Raw genomic sequence first — 22,481 nt, 5'->3', positions numbered from 1 at the left:
CGATCTTTGTCGTAATATTTGTAGTTCTTTTGGTTCCTTTTTTTTAATATTTTTCATTGTTTTCGGGAAGATAATAGGCTAGCGGACAAACTAGCCAATTTGGAAGTTGTTCTTGAAGTGAGGGTGGTTTATTTCGATGCTCCTCTGATCGAAATAAAACACCTTCTTTGGGAGGATATGGTAGGAGTGGCTATGCCACGGTTGGTGGTGTAAGCATTTTGTGTTTTGGGTTATTCCTCCAAAAAAAATAAAAATTAAATATAATCTTGTGAGTATGTATAAGAGTTATCTTAAATATCAACTTGTCCTAAATTAATATAATCGGCTTCCGGTTATTTTTTTCTAAAAAAAAAACTCTATAATTCATATTTATCATTAAATTAAATTATTGACCAAATATCATTTAAAAAATATGTCAGTCAATATGAGACACTAAAAAAAACCGAGGATTACATCGTAGTATAATCCCTAGATACCTTTTTGCTTAAAAACCGCGAACCAGCCCAATTGTACGATTCAGTGACACTAAGGATTACGGTCGAGGTGACCGGTGCAATTTCAAAGCCCAATACTTTAGTCACGTGCTCAGGAGCATGCCAACAGAACGTTCGAGTTGTAACGCCATTTTATCATCTACGAGCCCTAATTTCAATCTTCAATTCTTCTCCAATTTACCCAAAACCCTAAATTATTGATTTTAGTTTTGTTTGATTTGTTTCTAGCAGTATCAAAATCGGTTCTTTAAGGTAATAGCGTCTTTTTCTAATTTGTGTATGCAATTAATTTATTCATTTTCAGTGTTTGCAATGCATTGTGGCAGAATTTCACCAGATTTCAGCTGGATTTTGATTAAATTGATTTAAGTTGTTATTGTTTTTTAAAGTTTGATGCATTATTAACATGAAATGAAAATCTTTGCTGTTATTGCTTTTATGTTCATTGATGAAATGAAGGATATGTTTAATTTTGATGAATTTATAGGAATTTTGTGGTAGATTAAAGAAGTTGCAATGCTTGCAAGAAGATTTAAATGTAGAAATCAGAGGTGGGAGTATTTATATCAGTCATTAAAGCACTCAATTAGATTGTACTCCGGTGAATGCTCGAGTTTTCGAGGTTCTATTGTGGGGGATGCTTATGTACGGAGTAATTATGTGAGGCAACATATGTTAGAATGTAGCCGGGCGACCGTTGTTGTAGGAAATTCTTTGCCTTTGAATGGGAGGTTACATACGCCTTGGCGGGGCAGTCATTTACGATTTTACAGTTCGGAAGGGGGTAGAGGGAATGCTAGAGATGAGGAGCATATATCTGTGAAAGATGGGGTGGACTTTGATAAGAATGGTGCCCCGCGGACAGAAGTAAAGGAGGCTATACAGCAATTCGATCAGCATGCTCGTTTAGGGGAGCAAGATCAGAAGGAATGGCTGAGTAACGAGAAGCTAGCAATCGAGAATAAAAAGAAAGAGTCCCCCTTTCTTAGCAGGCAGGAAAAGTTTAAGAATGAATTCATGCGGAGGATTGTCCCGTGGGAGAAAATCACTGTTTCCTGGGAAACATTTCCCTATTATGTCCAGTAAATATCTTCTACCGTTGTACTTGTATTAATTTTAACACATATTATTTTGATACCATGTTCATTAGAGCTATGTTTTTGTCAGTGAACATACGAAAAGCCTTTTGGTGGACTGTGCTTCATCACACTTGAACAACAAGAAATTCACTTCGGAGTATGGTTCTCGTTTACCGTCTTCAAGTGGGAGAATATTGCTACAAAGTGTTCCAGGTTTTTAATTGACTGTTTATTACCTTTGACAGAAACTGCATTGCATAGAAAAAGTATCTGTAGTTGATGTGATATATTTTCATGATTTCTAGGCACGGAACTATATCGAGAAAGATTGGTTAGAGCGCTTGCTCGTGATTTAAAAGTTCCACTATTGGTGCTTGACAGCAGCGTTCTTGCTCCTTATGTAAGCTTTTAAGCTAACTAATGATTTTCTGTGGGCAATATAAGTGTTCAAAATAGAGTGAACACTGGACTCTGTTGTTAATGATGGTGTCAATGTGCAGGATTTTGGGGATGATGGTGTGTCAGAAAATGACTCAGATGATGAACATGTGGTATCCAGTGAAGAGTGCACTTCTGGGTCAGAAGGCGAGGATGAAAATGAGGAAGAGTGGGCGAACAATGCTGAAGCAAAATCAGATGCTTCCGAGGATGACGAAGCTGATGTGCAAGCATCCGCTGAAGCCCTTAAGAAGCTTGTGCCTTTCAATCTTGACGAGTTTGAAAAGGTATGTTTAATGTGAAGTCGATAACTGTTTGGTTCCTTGGCAAGGAAGCATTGTAGCAGATATTTTTGTGTGCTTTTACCCTCATTTTACTTTTCATTTTGCCCTTATTTCTGACATCCTTCTGTAAGGAGACTGATATTTTTAATAATAATGTCATTTGTATGCAATATCTAAAAGAGGGAATCAATTGGGTTGGCTAATCTGTTGGGTGAGTTGGGGTCTTGTATGTTATCTGAATTAGTTAAGGTGTAGTCATTGAAAGCTCCCCATGACCCATGTGTAATTTTTCTCTTTTAGCCACATACTTTTGAAAATGTTATGCTTGACTAAATGTTTAAACCTTTGTGTGGACAACTCACTTAGGGAAACTCTGATGATAATATGTAGACTTGGCAGCCTAATGTTATTGAACTTGACCTATGACAGGATGTGTATCTTATGCCTTTGGAATTGTGACATAGGTACTTATTTTCCTTGCATTATGTGAATTGTCTTATAACTTTGGTTTTTTTTTTTTTTTTTTTTTTTGGGGGGGGGGGGGGGGGGATAGGAAATTGTGTTGGTATAATTATTTTGGGGTTATGTATCTAGAAAGAACAGATCGAGTTTTTCACAATAAACTTAAGTCTAGGAGAATTTATTGGATATACAGTGAACTTGCATTCCATTGATGTTGAGTTTTTATTGGTATGGTTCTTAATGATCATTTCATTTACTCTCTTTGGTGGACTTTCTTTGTGTATAATATTGTTATTGTTTCATATTATTAACTTACTATTTAAAAGTTGCTGGACAATTGGACATCACCGTTTGTATAACCCTTTTGCTATAATCTCTGTACAAGACTTTTTTTATTTTTGGTAATGTACCACTAACATTATATGTATATATTTTAGTTTCAATAACACACTTGCTGACGAAACTTATAAATTGACAAAATACACCAAAGGATATGCTTGAACTTCCCTTGGTTTCTTTCGCCTATTTCCTCCTCATGTCCATTCTATTCCCATCAAATCCTTGACTTCTCTCTCTTACTCCCTTGTCCTTTTTCCTTAGTGACAATATAATGTGCTCCAACTCCTTTCTATCTATGGATCTCTCTCTTTCCTCCTGCAATCTCTCAGTGAATTTATTTTGAGGTCAACAGAGGTAGAGGATGGATCTTAGTTTCAAAAGGCGTGAGGTGCCAAGGTGCTTTGGAGCTAAGGCGCATTTTTTTCTCATTTATTTTACTTTCTATTTTACTGCTTTCCTAACATAACAAATTTCATAAATTCAAATTCAAATTCAAATTTAAGTTTAATAACTAGTTTCAAGCAACTTTGTTATTTTTAAGTATAAAATACTTATATTCTGTTCAAAATTATTTTTATTCTTCCAATTATTGTCTTAACTACCAAGCTATGTGAAATATGAGGTTCTGGATAAATCAACTTTAGCCTAAATGCCTAATCTCCATATCCAAAAATTTACTCATGCGTCCAAGCAAGTTTTTTTTTTTTTTTTTTTTTTTTTTTTTTTTTTTTTTTTTTTTCACTTGTTTAGGAAGTTCATTCCTACTTAAATGCTAAATTTTGTGGAGTTGGATGTCACTTTCATTCTTATTACCCTTCTAGGCACCTCATGTTTCTTTCGTTGATACCCTTGTGAAGTGACTTAACTTTGGGGTTGAACCTTGTGCATACTTCCTCCGTTTCGTTTTAGTTGACACATTTTGACTTTGTGCACTATTCACATAACTTACTTTGACTTCGTTTTGTGATCTAGTGCTAAGAAAAAATATAGCAATGTCGGGTTTTGTTGGATTCGTCTCAACATCTATTTTCCAAATATCAAAAATTTTATAATTTTTCTAATGCAGAAAAATGAAGTGTGTTACTCCCTTTGTGTTTTAATAAGTGTTACACTTCCTTTTTCTGGAAAAAAAGCTACATTTTAATATTATATCGTTCTTCTCTCATAGTCTCCACCCAAACCCACTAATACTGTTTTATATTATTTCTTTCCTCTCACATTCATTATTTTTCAATAAACTATTAACCCCACTATTTTTTTTTACACTTTTTAAATACTAACATCCCCACTTAAATTCTTATTTTATTAAAGTCAATTAAATTGCCTAAAACTATGTGCCGGTCAAATTGTATTACTTTTAATATGAGATGGAGGAATTGCATGTTTACTAAACTGATAGCTCACTCAATTAGGCACACATTCTAAAGTTTTCTTGGCAATGCAATTGACTCCAGTGGCAATTCCTACAAAAATGTGCTTTACTTGATATTATTCCTTTTACCCTCTGAGTTAGTGGTGTGCTTCAAGCTTTTAACTAATATGATGACTTAAGTTGGCTGTTTCTTCTGTCACTCATTTTGCAGCGAGTATCTGGAGAATGTGAAAGTGCATCTGAATCCTCCAAGTCAGTTAACCTGACTGCTGATGAGTCACAACGACCTCTGAGGAAAGGTACTTTGTTATTTTTTCTTTACTTCAACTCTTCATTTCTCTTCTTTGTATTTGTGATTTGTATAGAGTATCTTGGTCATTTTCTGTATTATATGGTTTTGGTTGACTAGACTGTAATTCTTGATGCTCTATTTGGTGTACATGTTGTCAAAGTTAGTCGGAGTTTGGGATGCTGGAGACTATCATCAAGATCATTTTGTTGTATAATTATTGACTTTTTCAAGATTAATGGATATAAGAAAGCCATATATATATTTCCTTTTTCATTTGTTGCTTACACATTGGAAATCTAAGGTCCCTGAATTACATTCTTGGATTGCAAATCTTGTTTTTGGTGGCTCTACATGATTTATACTTGGCAACCTAGGAAGTGTATATCCCTTGATGTATTGCCTTTTGGCTGTGAAGAAAGGCAGTCATCTCTCCTTTTGCTGCATATCTTTGGAACTTATTGGTTAAATATTTCTGATTACTGTTGACTTATTCTCCTGGCCCTTCATTCTGGGTCTGGATTTGTTCCCTTTGTTTTCTTCGTAGTGGTCAACCATCACGTCATACGTCTATATGTGGAGTTTGGAAGAAATAAAAGTGGGAGATATCAGAGCAATATGTTTGTTTGGTTATTTCTTGTGCTTTGTGATTAGAGAGATGTTAATTCTTCGGAGTATGGGTGAAATGCAAAGATTTTTGGTGTAGAGTATTGTGCTTTGTTTCCTTTTGGTGTGATTCTTTAGGCTTTTCTGAGGAAGCCTTTTCTGTTTATAGACAACAGTTTTTTTGTGTGGCTTTTATGTATTCTCACACCAGAGTATGATCTGGTGTTTGCTTGTTGGAGATTTAAGTTCCAGTATTGTGCTTCTGCATGAATATGTCGTAAAAATATAGTTACAATCGATAACTGTGGGACTTCATTTACCCTTTATATACTGATTTTTTTTCTGAAGTTAATTTGTAAATATGATGTCATTTTAATATATTATACTGTCTGTTTACAGGCGACCGTATCAAGTACATTGGACGATCTGTGCATGTTGAATCAGATAGCAGGTCATAACTTTTCCACTTTTATGTTTTGTTTTTGAAAGAATTTTCTTTGGTGTATCTTCACCATACCTTGATCATTGAGTTGCCATTTGCAATTTTTCGAGCATACCTTTCACATTTGTGCTCTTCTGTCAAATTAGCGTGCTATTCTGATTTACATTATATCTATGCGTGTATAAACTCAGATTTATTTTGTTATTGATGACTAATGAAAATCATGCTTGTTCTGCATGTTTTTGTTCTATTGATTTATAAACCTTTGTTATGTATGTGTGGGATGATCTAATGCTTGTTCATACTCCTCAGTATCAAAGACTATTTTTCTTTCAATTGTTTGTTTTTGTGTGGAATTGGAAAATTTCCTCGCTAAAGATTAATTCAGGGATTTTTTTATATTTTGCATTTTAAGAGAGAGGGCATAGCAGGAAGAATTATACAAGCTGATTTTAAATGCATAATAGGCACTATTTCATTTGTAATTTGTTTATAAATTTCATCATGGTAGTTATAGAATCTCTTTTGTTATGCGTGGGTTAGTGGGTAGACAATACCTTGACACTTCTGATGTAAAATAAGAAAGAGAATTTTTTTCTTCTTTCTTCTTTATTTCTTCTAGAGAAACCTTTACCACTATCTCCTCCTATAGAGATAGCATTGTCCCCCCGTAATCATTGACAATATACAATGCTCACAGGATCTTATTGGGGAAGATTCCAACATCCGATGGGCCGATGAATGCTTATACTATTATTCGTAGCAGGTGGGTTGGTAAGTTGCCATTATATGTTGGAGAAAGAACCCAAATAATACCTGCAAACACATGGTTAACATCCGCAGATCCAATGTGATAAAAGTCACTTTAGCAACTCACGCATTCTAAGAATTCAATTGAGTCTAGTTAAACTTGCGATAGTCTCGTAAAATGGTTTTGAATGTTGCTTGGATAATATCATATGACCCATATTATCTTGTACAATAAATTAGTAATGTGCATTATTACTGTAGTATGAGTAGTTTTATGCTTAATTAGTAATGTACATTATTAAGCAAAACATATATATTGTGTCTTCCTTTTATAGGGTTACATTTAGAGGGTTTTGTTTTCTTTACCTGACACAAAAAGAAGATATATTCTTCTGATATAATTTATTTGTGGATTGTTTAGGTTGTAGAATTTTTTGTCAAGAGGATTTTTTTATTAGTTTCGTTGTGCTGCATTTAGTCCTGTTTAGACTCACCATAGATATTCTTTAGATTGGCTTTTCTAATCACCATTGTGCCACTTTTGTCGAGAGAGAGATTAAATGGGGAAAATAGAGTACAAGCAGGCAGGTCTAAAGAATTTATTGGAAGATTTGATGGTTGAAAAGAGTAGGATAATTGGAGTATGCAATGTAAGAAATCTTAGAGGATTGGAGGAGTCAAGAAGATGTGAAAAGTGAGGTCACTAATTGGAGGAGTTTTAGAAGGGGTTTTTAGTGGGAGGAGTCGATGTGAAAAGAATTAAAGTTGTATTTTGAGGTTATTGTTTGGAGGAGTTTCAGGAGGAGCTTGAGGTTGGAGGATATGTTGTTTTAAGAGATCAAGAGGTTACTGTTGTTAGATTTCCTTTTCCAATCAGGCCCTATATTGTGGAGCTTGTTAAAGCAGGCTGTGAAACCTTGTGCTGATACAGGTTAGTTGAATAGGCCCTTGAGTTGGGATGCCATTTGGAGTGTCAAGGCTTTTGGGATCCTAATTGTGAAACACTTTGAACGGCTTTGAGAAGTTATACTAGAATCAGGTTTTTTTGCAATAAAAACTTAAGCTGCTTTACTTTTTTAACTTTGATGCCTAGTCGAGGTTATGGATGTTAGGCCAATGAGATTGATCAATAGTATGCACTAGGCTATTGCATTGCCTAAGTTTCTTGCATTGTAAAAGGGCTACTTATTGGGGAAAAGCTGAATATGTAGACTTGATAAGGTGGGTTGGTTTATCATATATTTTGCAGATTTATTATAATTAAGTTAGAAGGTCTATTGGGAATAGGATATTGTGTCTGATGTCTTTCTTTGCTATTTAGTGAGTGATTTAGCTGGAAAATGAATGATCTATATCAACAGTTAGTTTCTTTGTAGGAGAGGGTTGAGGCAAATATGTGTTGTTGGTTTGATGTGTATCGGTTTCTAGCATTTCTCAATTTGCTTGGCATGCATTGTCGGATTGTGGTCTTTGGTGTATTTTCTTGAATGAATAACAGTCTGTTATATCCTGCTTGAAGAAATAAAGTAGTTTACTCTTATCACTTTAGTCATTCAAGCTCTTAAACTCATGCATATGAAGAAGTCTTTGCTTCTGCATTTTCAGGTCTTTATTTAGTGCATATGTAGAGCGAGATGATTTCTTGCAATCTTAGAGCTTGTTTGACTATTTTTTTTAAAAAATAAAATCCCTCTCCCACATATATGGTTTATCTTAAATTCTCTTTTTATTCACTCTGTGTGTGTGTGTGTGTTGGGGGGTGGAGGTGGGGGGTGGGTGAAGGTTATTATTGTTTTTTTAGGAGTATTTCGTGGATTTTATTATGTCTGAGTTGGCCACATTTGCAGAGAGATACCAACTGGACAGCGTGGCGAGGTATACGAAGTTGAAAAAGACCGTGTAGCTGTCATTTTGGACAGGGGGGAAAAAGATGGTAACGCAGAGCAAGATGTAAAACCTCCAATTTATTGGATTCCTGGTAATTCCTTATACTAATCAAGCTTCATTTTTTTGAGTGATATTGTTTATCCTATTTTTCATTGGTTGAGCAGACAATTATTGTCATTTCCGACTTTTTTTAGATGATGAACACTAATGATTGATCCATTGATTGACAATGAAGCTTGGCAAAACAGTCATCTTGTTTATGCCTGCTTGAATCTGTAGCATATAATAATAGATGTATATGTACTCGTTTACTCTGGACTGTAGCTATGGTTTGATAATGCGGTTTTGGTCTTGATCATGGGAATGGTCATGGTGTTACGAGAAAGGAAATGCTTGACCACTAGGCCGTGTTGTGATGCAGATAATATTTTAAATTTCTGATTTTTTATTTATTTATAATAATTGTATGCTATTAGAGTAGTTTAAGTATATTATTAGATTCGTAGAGCTGTTATTAGGGAGACTTATGGAATCTTTGCTATATCTCATGATAGCAAGTGACTTTTGAGTGAAACATGGGACATAATGCTCAATGCGGGGCAACTCGGGGTTGGATCCTTTGATTTGGTCAAGATCGCAGGTTTTCAAAGTATCGAGCAGGATGAATGGTTTGGTCTATCGAAAATCTTTTACATTATACTGCCGAACCGAAACACCAGAGGCTCTCTTTGGGCCTGGGCCTTGGGATCTTTGTTAGGTTCATTCTTGTATCAGAATTCAGATGCTGTAATTGGCACTCAAAATTTCACTCTTGGACTAAGTTGTAGAATGTCTTTGTTTATGATAAAAATTTGCTTCTACTTGCTCATCTTTGTGAAAAATTGGCCGCCTAAAATAATACTGTAGGAGGTACCCTGGTTGTTGTTAAGTTTACTTTTTCTAACTTTATCATTTTAATATACATGTAAAATCCGAAACAAATGAAGTATAGTACATAGTGTTTGAAATTTTACAGAAATAATTTTCACCCCATCTGATCAGGGTATAGTAAGAATATTTCATTGGAGATGTAGATGAATTTCACGGGGGTATAGTAAGAAAACTATGTGAAACGGTGAAAAAGAGAGAGATGATGCTCTATACATCAGCTAAATTTGATAGGATGAAAGTCTCATATGTTACATTATGTACGGCCAGGAGTGGGTTCTGGGTTGGGTTTATTAGGGGTTGCGGTATTCAGAACAATTTTCTTGTCATCTTTTCACATTGATTATTGATCCATGAGTTGTTTTCTCCCTTTCTCATCACTTGTACTGCTGATCTATAGAATTTTGATAGCTATAGTTTTGAATGTTGTTTTTTTTTTCCCCTGCATCTTGTTGATGATTTTTATCTATTTATAAAATGCTGTAATTGGGGCATGATGTAAAAATTTCAAACTTGTTGAGTTCCTCCCATATTTTCACAGTTTATTGGTTTAACGCTTTCATCAGATCTCTACTGGTTATTTTTTAGACAGTTGATGTATACATGTTATGTATTTTGCTGTTTTTCTGTTTGACATTTTTTTGGTGCTTTACCAGTGGTTTAAACTTTGGGGTTTGTTTAAGTTTTGATTAGTTTGTATAAAATGCATAACGCCTCACACCCCCCCCCCCCCCCCCCAAAACCTCCTTTTAAATATCTTTGTCGTATGCAAACAATTACTACCTCCACTCGTTTTACCACTCTTTCCATTTTAGGAAGTTTTGTTATGATTATAGTTGGAACATTACGCTATTTGCATGTGGTTTTTCTCTATCCCTCTCCTCATCACGTCCTTTTTATTTTTTCTCATCACCTGAGCGCCTTAAACTATTTGCCTCCCCCTTATGTTGCAATTGCAGAAGAATGAGAGAACAATAGGTTTTCAGAGTTCCTTTCTATGTGTTTATAAGATATTGTATGTTGTTCTTGAATTAATTGTTTCCTTGTATTATTTGCAGTGAAGGATATTGAGCGTGATCTTGATGCTCAGGCCGAGGACTGTTATATTGCTATGGAATCTTTGTGTGAAGTATGTTATGGATCCAAGACTAGGGACTACCTGTATAAAATAAAATTTGCATATGAGGAATCCTGATGTTTCTTCTGAATTCTTAATTTATGTCACGAGCGTTCTTTTAGCCTGACTATGCCTATGTCTTTTCAGGTATTACAGTCACAGCAACCTCTCATTGTCTATTTTCCCGATTCGTCGCTGTGGTTGTCACGTGCAGCTCCCAAGTCCAATCGAACTGAGTTTGTTAGCAAGGTTGGAGAGATGTTTGACCGATTATCAGGGCCATTGGTCCTGATTTGTGGGCAAAACAAAGTAGAAACTGGTTCCAAGGAGAAAGAAAAATTTGTAAGTTTCAAATATGCTAGTTTATGTTCTGAGCCATCCATGAGATCTCCACAGTTTATTGGTCTCTAATCCTTATCGGTGGATTATTATGACACTGAGAACCAAATCAACTAATAGCTTCAGTTACAACTAGTTTGTCTAGAAATATTACGTCATATTCAATTTTGAACTTGATAATTATGTAAAGCTTTGGTCTTACTGGCGAGGATTCAGCTAACCTGTTTGAAGATTTGCCACTCAACTTTTACTGTAACAACAGATACCTAGGAAAGCAGGGTTTTAAATATCTAATGCAAAGTGGGTCCCTTTTTTGGGTAGGAAAGAGTTAGTTGCTTAAAGACATTGGTTAACGAGGGAACACGCCTAAATGGAAAGTAGGAAGACTAATGGAGAAAGCAAAGGAGTATGTGCTAATGAAAAGCAAATCTTTTGAGAATTTTTTGAAGTTTAGATTTTTTTGCTAAGGTTTTGTCTGAAGATTGTGCTGAAAGTCCAATTAGAATAATTAACATCTTTTGATAATTTTATTTTTATTTCCCCTCCCCCCACCCCCGGTCCCCCCAATTACATATGTATGATGCATGCAAGCAACTGATTATTGCTAAAATTTATTTTTAATTGTCGTTTTGCAGACAATGCTACTCCCGAATTTCGGCCGCCTTGCAAAGCTGGTAATGCTTCACATCTTTTCTTAACAATTAGCAATTTAGCATCATAATATTGACTATTTTTGTTTTTAAAGTATCTAACTTCTCTCTCTTTCTTTCTCTTCTTTCTTTCTGTTCTTTTCCTGACATTATCTTTTTTTTTTGGTTTATTTTACTTCCAACTGGGTGTCATTGTGAATTTGTGACAGTTCTGTTTAGAACCTTGGTGAATGGTGATATGATGGTTTATATATTGCATGTCTCACATACATCAATTGTTTGAGTTGCTCGATTGTTTGTGGACGAAGAAAAAGGGTTCCATCACTAGATTGGCTGTTTGCATGCATATCTTGATTTTTATTTTTATGTGCAACTTTTGATTTCAATGAGAGGAGTTTTTCCTCTGTTGGTAATTCGTATAAACATGTTATGGTAGATATATTGAAACTCATAACTTTAAATCCTTTTCTGATACTATTAGTAAGATTTGAGGGAAGAAATTATGGAGGAGTTGATAGCTTTTGAGTTGCTCAAAGTGGTCATTTGTAACATATGTTTCATCTTGTTGAAGTTTTTGTCTTCTGTGAATTTATTTGATTATTCCAAAGAATACAAAAAGATTGCCAATTCATTAATTCTACCATTTATATCTGTAATTATTAATTAAATTTTTAGTTGATTTTGTGTATTAAGATATAATGAGTTTTTAACAGAACGTCTTGGTGTTTCTGGAATGATGTTAGTTTTCCTTATTAATGATGTAATTCAAAATTAACTTTTGTCTTCTGTCATTACTTATTGTTTTGCATCTAACTCCATTCCAATTTCTTCTCAATTTGCCAGCCACTTCCTTTAAGAAGACTGACAGAGGGACTTAAAGCAACAAAGAGATCTGATGACAATGATATATATAAGCTTTTTACAAATGTCATGTGTATACATCCACCAAAGGTTATTATTCTGATCGTATTTGTTTGCGTTCTGATTCTGTTGAATTTGGATTGTTTATGATTTTTAATTTATGATTTGGGGTTTAAATTGCGATTTGCGTTTGATTCTTGAAGTTTTGGTCAAGTAACTGCTAATACTATGCATTTTGGAATTAAATTGCTGTGGCTTCCTTTTTAATCAATATCCCTTTCAAAAGTTTCCTTTAATCATATGCAATTCATCGTTATAATAGATCTAAAATGATGGCTTTCAATAAATGTATCTACTGGATGTCTTTTCTTTTATCAACTTGTTTTGTTGGACACCATTTGTGTGCATCTTAGTCCTCTTGAGCTTTTTTTCAGCTTTCTTTGGTACACCTTTTTTTTGGTTAAGAATGCGGTCACTCAGGAGTACGTAAACCTTTGTTCGATTCTTTGATGATTGTGATTTAAGAATTTAAATCTGTTAAAATATGAAAAGTATTTTTAAGTCTATATCAAAGCAGCTATGTATTATTGTTAACAAAAAAAAAAAAAAAAAAATGAGTTTTAAGATCTCATGTATGTGAATTTTAATTATGTTAACTTGTACCATGGTTTTATAATGGTTTGCGGTAACAGCACATTAAGGTCTATACCAGATCTCATGGTGTGATGTGAAAAGTACATGCTACTGGCATTATTCGCAAATTTGCATGTTGAAATTCTTAAGAAACGACCTTGTAAATGAAGGGCCTTGATTTTATTCCATTCAGTGGAATCATGTCATATCAGCTTGCTGAAATTTCGTTGCCCCTTGTAATATATATTTTGGTGTAACAGATTTTATCTGTGAAAGTATTTTATTGTCATACCTAAAGTCCATACTGCTTTTATATTTAAAGGTCTTGAATATGTTATCAATTATTTTGATTGTCTTCTCTCTTCATGCTGCTATCAGGAGGAAGAGCTACTTCGGACTTTCAATAAACAACTTGAAGAAGATAGAAGAATAGTAATTTCACGCAGCAATCTGAATGAACTACATAAGGTATTGCATACCTTTGTCATATTAATACAGGGATATATTCAGCTACTCAGGTGTAAGGCTGAGTATATGTTGACCTTTAGATTTTGCTTGGCATGGGATCCACTCTGGTCTTATTGTTTTTGTTGGCTTTCAATTTGATTTTATGTCACTACCTTTCCTTTGTAAAACTAGGCATTGGGCTAAAGGTAATGTCTGGGATGGGGAGAAAGAAATTCCCAGTCATTGTTTTTGGAGACAAGGAAATTTCTTTATTTGAGTATCTGCAACTTCTATTCATACTATATAGTTATTTTTGGCCTTGGAGCTTTGTTGTCAACAAATGATTTCTATGGATTCACTCTTATGAAGTTATGATGTAATGCAGGTTCTTGAAGAACACGAGCTTTCTTGTTTGGAGTTACTGCAGGTTGGCACTGATGGTGTGGTCTTGACAAAAAAAAGTAAGTACCCAAGATGATTGTTGTGGTATAATAGTGCTGGTCTCTGCTTACTATTTACCTGAGCTTCAATCTATTTAAAACATAATTGGTGAAGTTTAAAATTATGATTACTTCTTAATTTAATCTATTTTGTGGAGGGGCTAAGTGAGTTTACACAGGGGTTTGTTGTAATACTGCGTCTATATTTTTATGCAACACTTCCCGTAATGGAGATAATCCATACTGTTTTATTATATCCTTCTCCTCTCACGGTCCCCAACTCTTACCTCTCTCATACTTAATTATTATTTCTCTCACCTCACATCCGCTGAAGAAAAAAAAAAAATCCTATTAGCGCACTCTCATTTTTGTAGTTTTTAATTCCCCCAACAAACCCTGCATACACTATACTTTAACAAGTCCAACTCAACCACCTATAATTCTGTGTCGGTCAAAGTGTTGCCAATTTTAAAAATAATGTGGGGAGGTATTGTATCATTGTAAACGGGAAAGTTACTAGGGTTATCTTGTTATATCTTGTTATAATAGTGTCTTTTTATGTGTTGGTGGCAAAATGATGGGTCACCATGTTACTGATGTAAGAAAAGATACCTATTTGGCAGTCTTCTCCGTTCTTGAATTTCAGCGTCAGTCAAACGTCGGGTCAATGTTGACGACCGCGAACCGCTCGCGGAGCTGGTCGTGGTGCGTGGTACTGTTCCGGCCATGTTGATGGACCCTTGAGATTCTGATCCCTTAGTCCACGATTTTGCTGGGGTATTGTGATGGGGCAGCCCATATGTTTGGACTAAGCCCAGCCCACTACCTCTGAAGCTGCTGTTGTTGTTGAATTGTTGATGACTGGTTTGGGCCGGCCCAACCCGACTTGGCCCAATCCCTCCCTTCTGCCCAAAACACACTCTATTTTTTTCTTCAATTCTGGCTGCTAATTCCATGGCCTTCTCTAAGGTCGTTGGATTCAACATCCTCAGCTCCACTTGAGGTTTTCCTTCAATCCATTAATGAATTGACCCAGCATAAGGTCCTCCGAAAGTCCGGCGAGTGGCGCCGCCAACTCGATGTACCGCCTCCGGTACTCCTCTACCGTCCCCACGTGTTCCAAGGCGAGCCACTGCTCGTAGAGGGTGCCGGAATGGGAGGGTCGAAACTCACTGAGTATCCGATTCTTGAGATCCGTCCACCCTATTAACGGCCGCCGCTTTTGCTCCCATTGAGACCACTTGAGTGCCGGACCATCCATGGCTACCACCGCCGCTTCCATCTTCTCTCTAGCCTCCAAACGGTAAAAATCAAAAAACATCTCCGCCCTTAAAATCCAATTATCGGGGTCGGTCCCCTCGAACACCGGCATCTCCAGCTTCCGGTGCCGCCACTGATTTTCCCTTCCTCCAGCGCCTTGACCCAAGTTTTGTTCCCTCCACCGATTCTCTCTGGATTGCGAGCACTCTGCTTCTTCTTCGTTGAAATTTCGAGGGTGTGGTATAGCCGCCACTATCGCGTGCAATTCCTCCTGGAATTTCAGTTGGTTCGCCCTATCTTGTTCCTTTTCCTGGTTGTGTTGCGTGCGAAAAAGGTCAAGTTGACTGTCGAGTTTTCTAACGGCTTCTTCTATGGCTTTCTTCATGTTTTCCTCCTGAACATTCAGCCGTTCTTCAATCGTCGCTAGCTTATCCTCGACGGCGTCACACCTCTGGCTAGCTGATTGTACCATTTTCTCTCTCTTTCTTTTTTTTTTAAAATTGATTGCGGTGGTCGGACCGGTGGTTCCGATCTCAGGCAGCCCGCAAGACCGCCTGCTCTGATACCAATTTGTTATGGACTACTTACGGCTACTATAATTTGAACAATAAATTAAGAGAAGGAAGTTTGATTCTTGATTACTAATGGATAAAGGAGATACAAACAATAGCTTGAGGCTATCAATCTCACCAAGTAGCTTGAGGCTACTACTCTCACCAAATGGTTAACACTCAATTTCTGGATAGTTTGCTCCTATTACAATTACTACTCTTATACTAAGATGGTCACAATGACCTTGAAGCTTAACATGTGAACTTAGCTAATTTAGAACAACATGAATTAACATTACAATACCAAGATTGTTTTCCTTTCCTTCTCTTCTTCTTAATTACTTTTGTCACTAGTTCTTTGTTGCTAGTGTTAGTGTTGACTCAAACCTCTTCAAGTCCCTTGCTGCTGCTGACCTTGTGCTTCGGTAGCCGCGACTTGACTTTCCTTGACTATGGAACATACATTGACTTGTGCTTGTGACTTGTTGCTCTTGGACCTTCGCTTGTAGACTTGCATAGGACGGTTAATGGGCTGGCCCGTATGATCCATCACATATTTCCACAAAATTATTTCTGCTCTGGTGCTTTATCAAGTTTTTCCTTCTCCTGTGCCTTTTTTGACCTACTGCTTCCTCTAACTCTATCCACAGAGGCCGAGAAGGTTGTTGGCTGGGCCAAAAATCATTACTTAGCATCTTGCCTTATTCCTTCCGTCAAGGGAGAAAGACTCACTTTGCCTCGTGAAAGGTATGTAGTGTATTATTTCTTCATGTTAATTTGACAGACTTATGCTGCACATATCTGACTTTGTTTTTGCAATCTCTGTTTGGTGTTTTGCGTATAGCTTGGAGGTTGCAATTTCAAGGTTAAAGGAGCAGGAGTCTATTACAAAAAAGCCTTCACAAAATCTAAAGGTATGCATTTGGGGTTAACATGCGATTTGATGATTCTCTCTGTTATAGCTTCATTTGTTTAAATTTGTCTGATCTTGCAGAATCTTGCGAAGGATGAGTATGAGAGTAACTTTATTACAGCAGTAGTTCCCCCTGGTGAAGTAGGTGTTCAATTTGATGATATTGGTGCTCTTGAAGATGTGAAGAAGGCACTGAATGAATTGGTTATTCTTCCTATGAGACGGCCAGAACTTTTCTCTCGTGGAAATTTGCTGCGGGTACTACTTTGCATCAAATACTCATTAAGTTTAATTTTTGTTAAAATATTACATGCATCTATTAATAGTCTGAGGCTCTTAACAGCCTTGCAAGGGTATTTTGCTGTTTGGACCTCCGGGAACTGGTAAAACTCTTCTTGCCAAAGCACTTGCAACTGAAGCAGGGGCAAATTTCATTAGCGTTACGGGTTCAACTTTAACATCAAAGGTATGAACAGCACATCTGTGCTGACTTTTGTAATCTTTATTTATAGACTTTTTCTTGCGTCATTATCTTGTTCTCTTACAGCACATCTGCATGCAATTTGTAGTCTTGTTTATATGTTTTGTTTCCAATATTCTAAAGTATCATGCTTCTTGCGTTTGTAGACTGAGGCCTTGTTCTCTTCACCTTATTCTAATAATCTTAAGAAGAGTAATTTAAGTTTAGTAACAATGTGTTATGTTTTGCAAAAATAAGTTAAATTCACAAATCAATAAAACAAGTTTTTAGTAAAAAATAATTTAAGTTTAGGAAAAAAAAAATTAATTTCTGTTAAAATGATTTACTTGTTTATAAAATAGTTTTAATTCACGAGAGTGAAGGACACCTCAAGTGGTTAAAGCTTACTCCCCGGTTTCAAGAGATCTTGGGATCAATTCTCACCCCCGTCCTTGTGGCTCTCTAAACACCAAAAAAAAAAAAAAAAAAAAAGCTTTAATTCACAAAATTCAAGTGAAGAGAACAGGGCCTGACAAATTTTCATTTGCTGGCAGCCTCAATTCCCCCCTTCTGCCAATGTTACTATTTTTTCGAATAGATATAAGACAATTATAAAAAGAGTAATGTAGAATACAACTAGAGTCTAGATTTCCTCAGAATTGACACAAATTAAAACACAGAGATATCTCACCCTTTATTAGAAAATTGTTCTTCAAAAGCTGCCTTTTTGTCTAGCTAACACTGCTGTATCATCTTTGTTTGTTTAATATTCTTGTTAATCATTTGTCACCAAATATGGGGTTGCATTTGTTAGTTTCTAATGGAGAAAAATAAAGAATATCTTTTTTTCTGGTCAATGTCAGACTTATAACATCTGCAGTGATCATGAGCGTTGTAGTTGTAGTCTTTCCACCTGAGTTTGGAATTGTTTGGTCAAATAACTGTCTTTACACTTTATAGCTCTTGTTTCGAAATGTACTTGATATGGACATAATGATGTTGTGTACTACAGTACTAATGTATGAGCTTCGTGCTGAAATTGAAAAAAGTACTAGTAGAACTATACGCTTTTTATAGCAAACTATATTTTTCCTGTTTTTACTGACATGTCCTCTGAAAAGTTCTGATTTCTTGAATGCATGGTGTCTTTGCTTGTTATGGGTGGCTGATGAGGCTTTAAATCTTGACCTCACTTGATCTTGTCAGACTTGTATCCAAACTGGATATTTTATTTTCTTTATGATTTTTATCTCAATATTTGTCTGATCATTTCAATTTACTTATGGCAGTGGTTTGGAGATGCTGAAAAGCTTACTAAGGCTCTTTTTTCCTTTGCTAGTAAGCTGGCACCAGTCATAATATTTGTTGATGAGGTAATATATGTTATCAGAATGCTTGTATTGAGTGCTGAAGTATGGCTGCTATTTAATTGAAAAAATATTCTTTTATCTTCAGAAACTAGCATCTGACTTGATTACAATGTAATTTAATATCATATGTTGCCATTATAGATGCATCTTTTTTCTGGTATTCTTAATACTAAGAATAGACATGTTTAAGTAAGCTTGTTCCCCATGGAAAGTAGCTATTTGAATGGGAGTGTTGCATGCTGCTTGCGGTTGACAGTGTGGTCTGAGCTCCGTGTAGTAAAGAAGAGGCCTTTTCTATTCATGTAGGTGGACAGTTTGCTTGGTGCTCGTGGTGGGTCCTTTGAACATGAAGCAACTAGAAGAATGCGTAATGAATTTATGGCTGCTTGGGATGGGTTGAGGACAAAGGATAGTCAAAGAATTCTCATCCTTGGTGCAACCAATCGCCCATTTGACCTTGATGATGCTGTCATTCGTCGTTTGCCGAGAAGGTAAGACTATTTTTGCTCATTGCCTGGCTGCTTCTCTGCCCAGTGCCAACTAAGTTACCTCTCTTAATTTAATTTCTTTCTAAAATCTACTGGTTTGAGACTACAAGATCATTTTATGCTGTAAACCTGAGGCACTGTAATTTTATATTTTCCTGGTTTGCTCTGGTTCCTGCTTTTGGTATTCGTCAATGTCTACTGGATATTTCTCTATACTTTTTCTTAGCCCCTTTAATTGGTTGGTTGTTTGAATTTTGGAAGCTCTGAAAAGAGCAATTATATGTGCTTAACTGAAAGCAGTTGCTTTAGAATCATGATATATCTTTTTATCGTGCAGGATATATGTGGACCTTCCAGATGTAGAAAATAGAATGAAGATTTTGAAAATATTTCTTGCTCAAGAGAACATTGAGCCAAATTTCCAATTTGATAAGCTTGCAAATGTGACAGAAGGATATTCCGGGAGTGATTTGAAGGTATTCTGATTTTTCTTGATCTCATTTTCTTTGGCATTATCCTACATGCTGTGAGCTTCTAACATAAATCTACTTTGTTCTGCAGAACCTCTGCATTGCTGCAGCATATAGACCTGTCCAAGAACTGTTGGAACAAGAAAACAAGGTACATGTCTAATGTAAATCTCTCAGCAAACAACTTATATTCAATCACGCTGAAGCAGTAATTCAGCCTGATCTGTGATAGCATGTGAGCAAAGAGCTAGTTCAATGGCAAACAAAAAGTATTAAATTTTTTTGTGTTTTCTTCTTGCTCTCATGCATGTTTTTCATGTGAGTTGTTCTTACTGTAAACTTTAGTTTACTGGCAATTCTGAAGAATTCCTTTTTGGGGTTGTGGAGTTGTCATTAAAATATGTGAAAGGATGGGTTATGTGCCTTATTATGTAAAGGTTATGTGTACTAGTAGCGTGGTCATTTACCTGTCTGTAATACGTTCATTTGCTTTTCCTGACAGGTTGAGAAGAACGTTACATCTTCAATACTGCGTCCACTTAGTTTGGAAGATTTTATTCAATCAAAATCCAAGGTAATTTGTTTTACTACTTTTTGCATTAGTCACTGGACACGAATAACTTCTGCTTCTCTTGAACTCCATGACAATTATTGTTGCATTGAAATACATTGTTGATAATAATTGAATTATAAAGTTGATTTTTTTATTTCAAGCTTATAGTGTTGATTATTTTGGAGTAGAGAGTGCAGTATATTCTGGTACAAGGGGTGAGTAATTGTGATCCACCACTTGACTTATCTACACTAGACCATGGGACACAAGCAAATCCCTATCACAGTTAATGCAATCCAGAACATGTTTATCTCGAAGTGTAAAGCGAAAGGATGTATTATAAGGGCCAGTGGAGAAATTATCTTCACAACCTGAAAATTTTCTAAAGTTGTGCTAAGTCAGAGATTGGATTTTTATAGGAATTTTCATTCTCAATATACCCCCTTATTAGAGAATTTTTTTTAATAGAAATTTTTATCCTAAAAATTCTCAAAAACAACTTATGTGTTCCATATAAACTAGTTAGAAAGCCTTGAGGAGGCTTTAATTCGAGTGGTGTCCCTATTACCAGCCTTTTGTCATTTTAAGAGAATATGTCCTTGTTTTCATTCATCTATCCATCCAGTTTCTCTTGCTTTCTGTTTATAGTCAGAGGTGGAGAAAGGGAATTATTCACTTCAGCTATAAAAGAAAAAAGCAATCCTTTATATCTAATGCATTGAAGAAATCTCTATATCTTTCTTGCACATGAACACACGATGGCTTGTTACTAGTATGAAATAGTATTATATAAAGGCTCTGAGATTTGTGTATGGCGGAGAGGGAACTGTTTACCTATGCTAATTCCCCTACAATCCAAAAACTATCACCCTTTGGGGAATAGGAAAGAATTGTGTTTACCTAACTCACTAATCCATTACAAACTAAATTAAGTAATTTTATCTAGCGGTCATATTTTTCACTTGCTTGTTATTAGTCGAGTTGAAATTTTCTGACAAAGTTTATCATTGCTTGATCATTTTGTACATTGCAGGTAGGACCTTCAGTTGCTTATGATGCAGCTAGCATGAATGAATTGCGAAAGTGGAATGATCAGTATGGAGAAGGTGGAAGCCGGAAAAAGTCACCATTTGGTTTCTAAAGCAGTAAGTGACTCCCGAATGATTAATCCTTCCAAAATTGGAGTGATCAGCACCGTGATGATGAGAACAATGAGTAAATTGCATGAATCTTATGGACGAAAAAGTAAAAGAAAGAACGGTGAAAGAAAATGGGGTGAGCAAGAAGACAGGGCTGTGTACCTTAAATAAAAAGCCAAAGCAGTTCTCTACTTCTCTTCTCCTGTAGAAATAGAATGCTGTTGTATGCAATATATCACGGCCATATAGTTTGCCATACATCATGTAATTTAGCAGTAGGTCTTTATTTTGTTTATTTTTTCAAAAAAAACTAACAGCCTTTTTTTAACACCTATATTAAGAGAATTGGGAGAAATTTTTTTTCTCTGGACTTTGTCGTAGAACTGGAGAAAGAGTGAAAAAGAGAATTGGGGGATGCTCTTTGGAATCAAAAGCGAGGGGGAAAGGTCCGTGAAATATTTACTCGTGTGCATTATTATGATTGATCCAACTGCAGCGACGAGTATAACTCCCTGAAGGGGGTTCAATTCTGTATGTATATCTTAGAATTGATGTAATAAACTTGGCTGTTCTTCTATATAATCTCATTTTAAGTGTATATTTGGTGGTAGCTAGGAAGTTTTGACCACAATCTCAGTCATTACGCATATTTTGTCATTTCATATTTTTGATGTTTTGAATTGAGTTCAATTGTTCACTAAGATGCTAATGAGTTAATTGTAGATGACAAATTTGTATCTCGAAATCGCTTGCCCTTTCTCCGAACTAATTTTTCCTTGACTTTATTTTTACAACAAACTTTATCAATTATTATCTAAATTTAACTTAACAAAATATTCAAAAAAAAATTGATAGATATTTTTACAAAAGGGCATATTATTCCAAAATATTTTCTAATTTTTATTGGTTATATGTTCAATCAACCAATATCCAAGTTTTTCAAGAAGGTAAGCAAAACTAATTCATACGGTATGTATCTATTGCCAGCCACGAATTAACATCTAGAATGAGGAAAAGTCCTAAGACTATAAGGATGACCTTATAGTATGGCAGTTGACTGGGAAAATGGACATTTTTTAACTTATTTGAGCTATTAAAATCATGATTTAAGGTTTCGTTTATTTTAATAGAAAATAAAATTCATGCAAAATCATTTTTAAAAGATAATAGTTTTTGATGGAAAACATGATTGTGAAAAGAGTTTTCCTTTGTTTGGTTATAGAAAAACATATGGAGAAAAAGAGTAGTGGAAAATGGAAATACAAGGGAGGGAAGGATCAATGAAGGAGAGAAAATACAAAAGCACGGAATTAAAAAAAAAATGTGACATACCTTCTTTATAAAAAAAAAAAAAAAAAAAAAAAAAACAATATTTCTTATCGAAGATGTAACTTTCCACACATGAAAAAATTGTTGTATAC

General features: G+C 35.4%; 1 protein-coding gene across 3 annotated transcripts; it reads left to right on the top strand.

Annotated features, from left to right (window-relative positions):
* The first annotated feature begins 544 nt into the window (after positions 1-544).
* Positions 545-21,658, top strand: LOC145589330 (uncharacterized). 3 transcript variants are annotated; one of them, XM_081645858.1, is made up of 25 exons: positions 545-746; positions 996-1,576; positions 1,662-1,786; positions 1,879-1,973; positions 2,074-2,298; positions 4,680-4,767; positions 5,763-5,814; positions 6,506-6,571; positions 8,403-8,533; positions 10,428-10,498; positions 10,634-10,828; positions 11,461-11,499; positions 12,319-12,426; positions 13,348-13,437; positions 13,802-13,877; positions 16,318-16,414; positions 16,512-16,581; positions 16,662-16,838; positions 16,924-17,046; positions 18,330-18,413; positions 18,717-18,901; positions 19,236-19,374; positions 19,460-19,519; positions 19,871-19,942; positions 20,955-21,658. In XM_081645858.1, the coding sequence occupies exons 2-25, from the start codon at positions 1,011-1,013 to the stop codon at positions 21,060-21,062; spliced, it is 3,042 nt and encodes a 1,013-aa protein (XP_081501984.1). In that variant the 5' UTR covers positions 545-746; positions 996-1,010; the 3' UTR covers positions 21,063-21,658. The 3 variants fall into 3 exon arrangements, with proteins under 3 accessions (XP_081501984.1, XP_081501983.1, XP_081501985.1); XM_081645857.1 differs by having other exon boundaries at positions 546-746; positions 982-1,576; XM_081645859.1 differs by lacking the exon at positions 6,506-6,571 and having other exon boundaries at positions 548-746; positions 982-1,576.
* Positions 21,659-22,481: the final 823 nt, after the last annotated feature.

This window comes from Chenopodium album, chromosome 17 (assembly GCF_948465745.1).
Source record: "Chenopodium album chromosome 17, dcCheAlbu1.1, whole genome shotgun sequence".
Classification (NCBI taxonomy): Eukaryota; Viridiplantae; Streptophyta; class Magnoliopsida; order Caryophyllales; family Amaranthaceae; genus Chenopodium; species Chenopodium album.
This window is presented reverse-complemented; position numbering and strand designations above follow the sequence as displayed.

Bases quoted from the DNA above. Each gene is read 5' to 3' on its own strand.
- LOC145589330 (XM_081645858.1), top strand. From the start codon at position 1,011: ATGCTTGCAAGAAGATTTAAATGTAGAAATCAGAGGTGGGAGTATTTA. The intron at 10,499-10,633 runs GTATGTTATGGA...ATGTCTTTTCAG, and splicing joins CTATGGAATCTTTGTGTGAA to GTATTACAGTCACAGCAACC. The intron at 16,839-16,923 runs GTACTACTTTGC...GGCTCTTAACAG, and splicing joins CTCGTGGAAATTTGCTGCGG to CCTTGCAAGGGTATTTTGCT.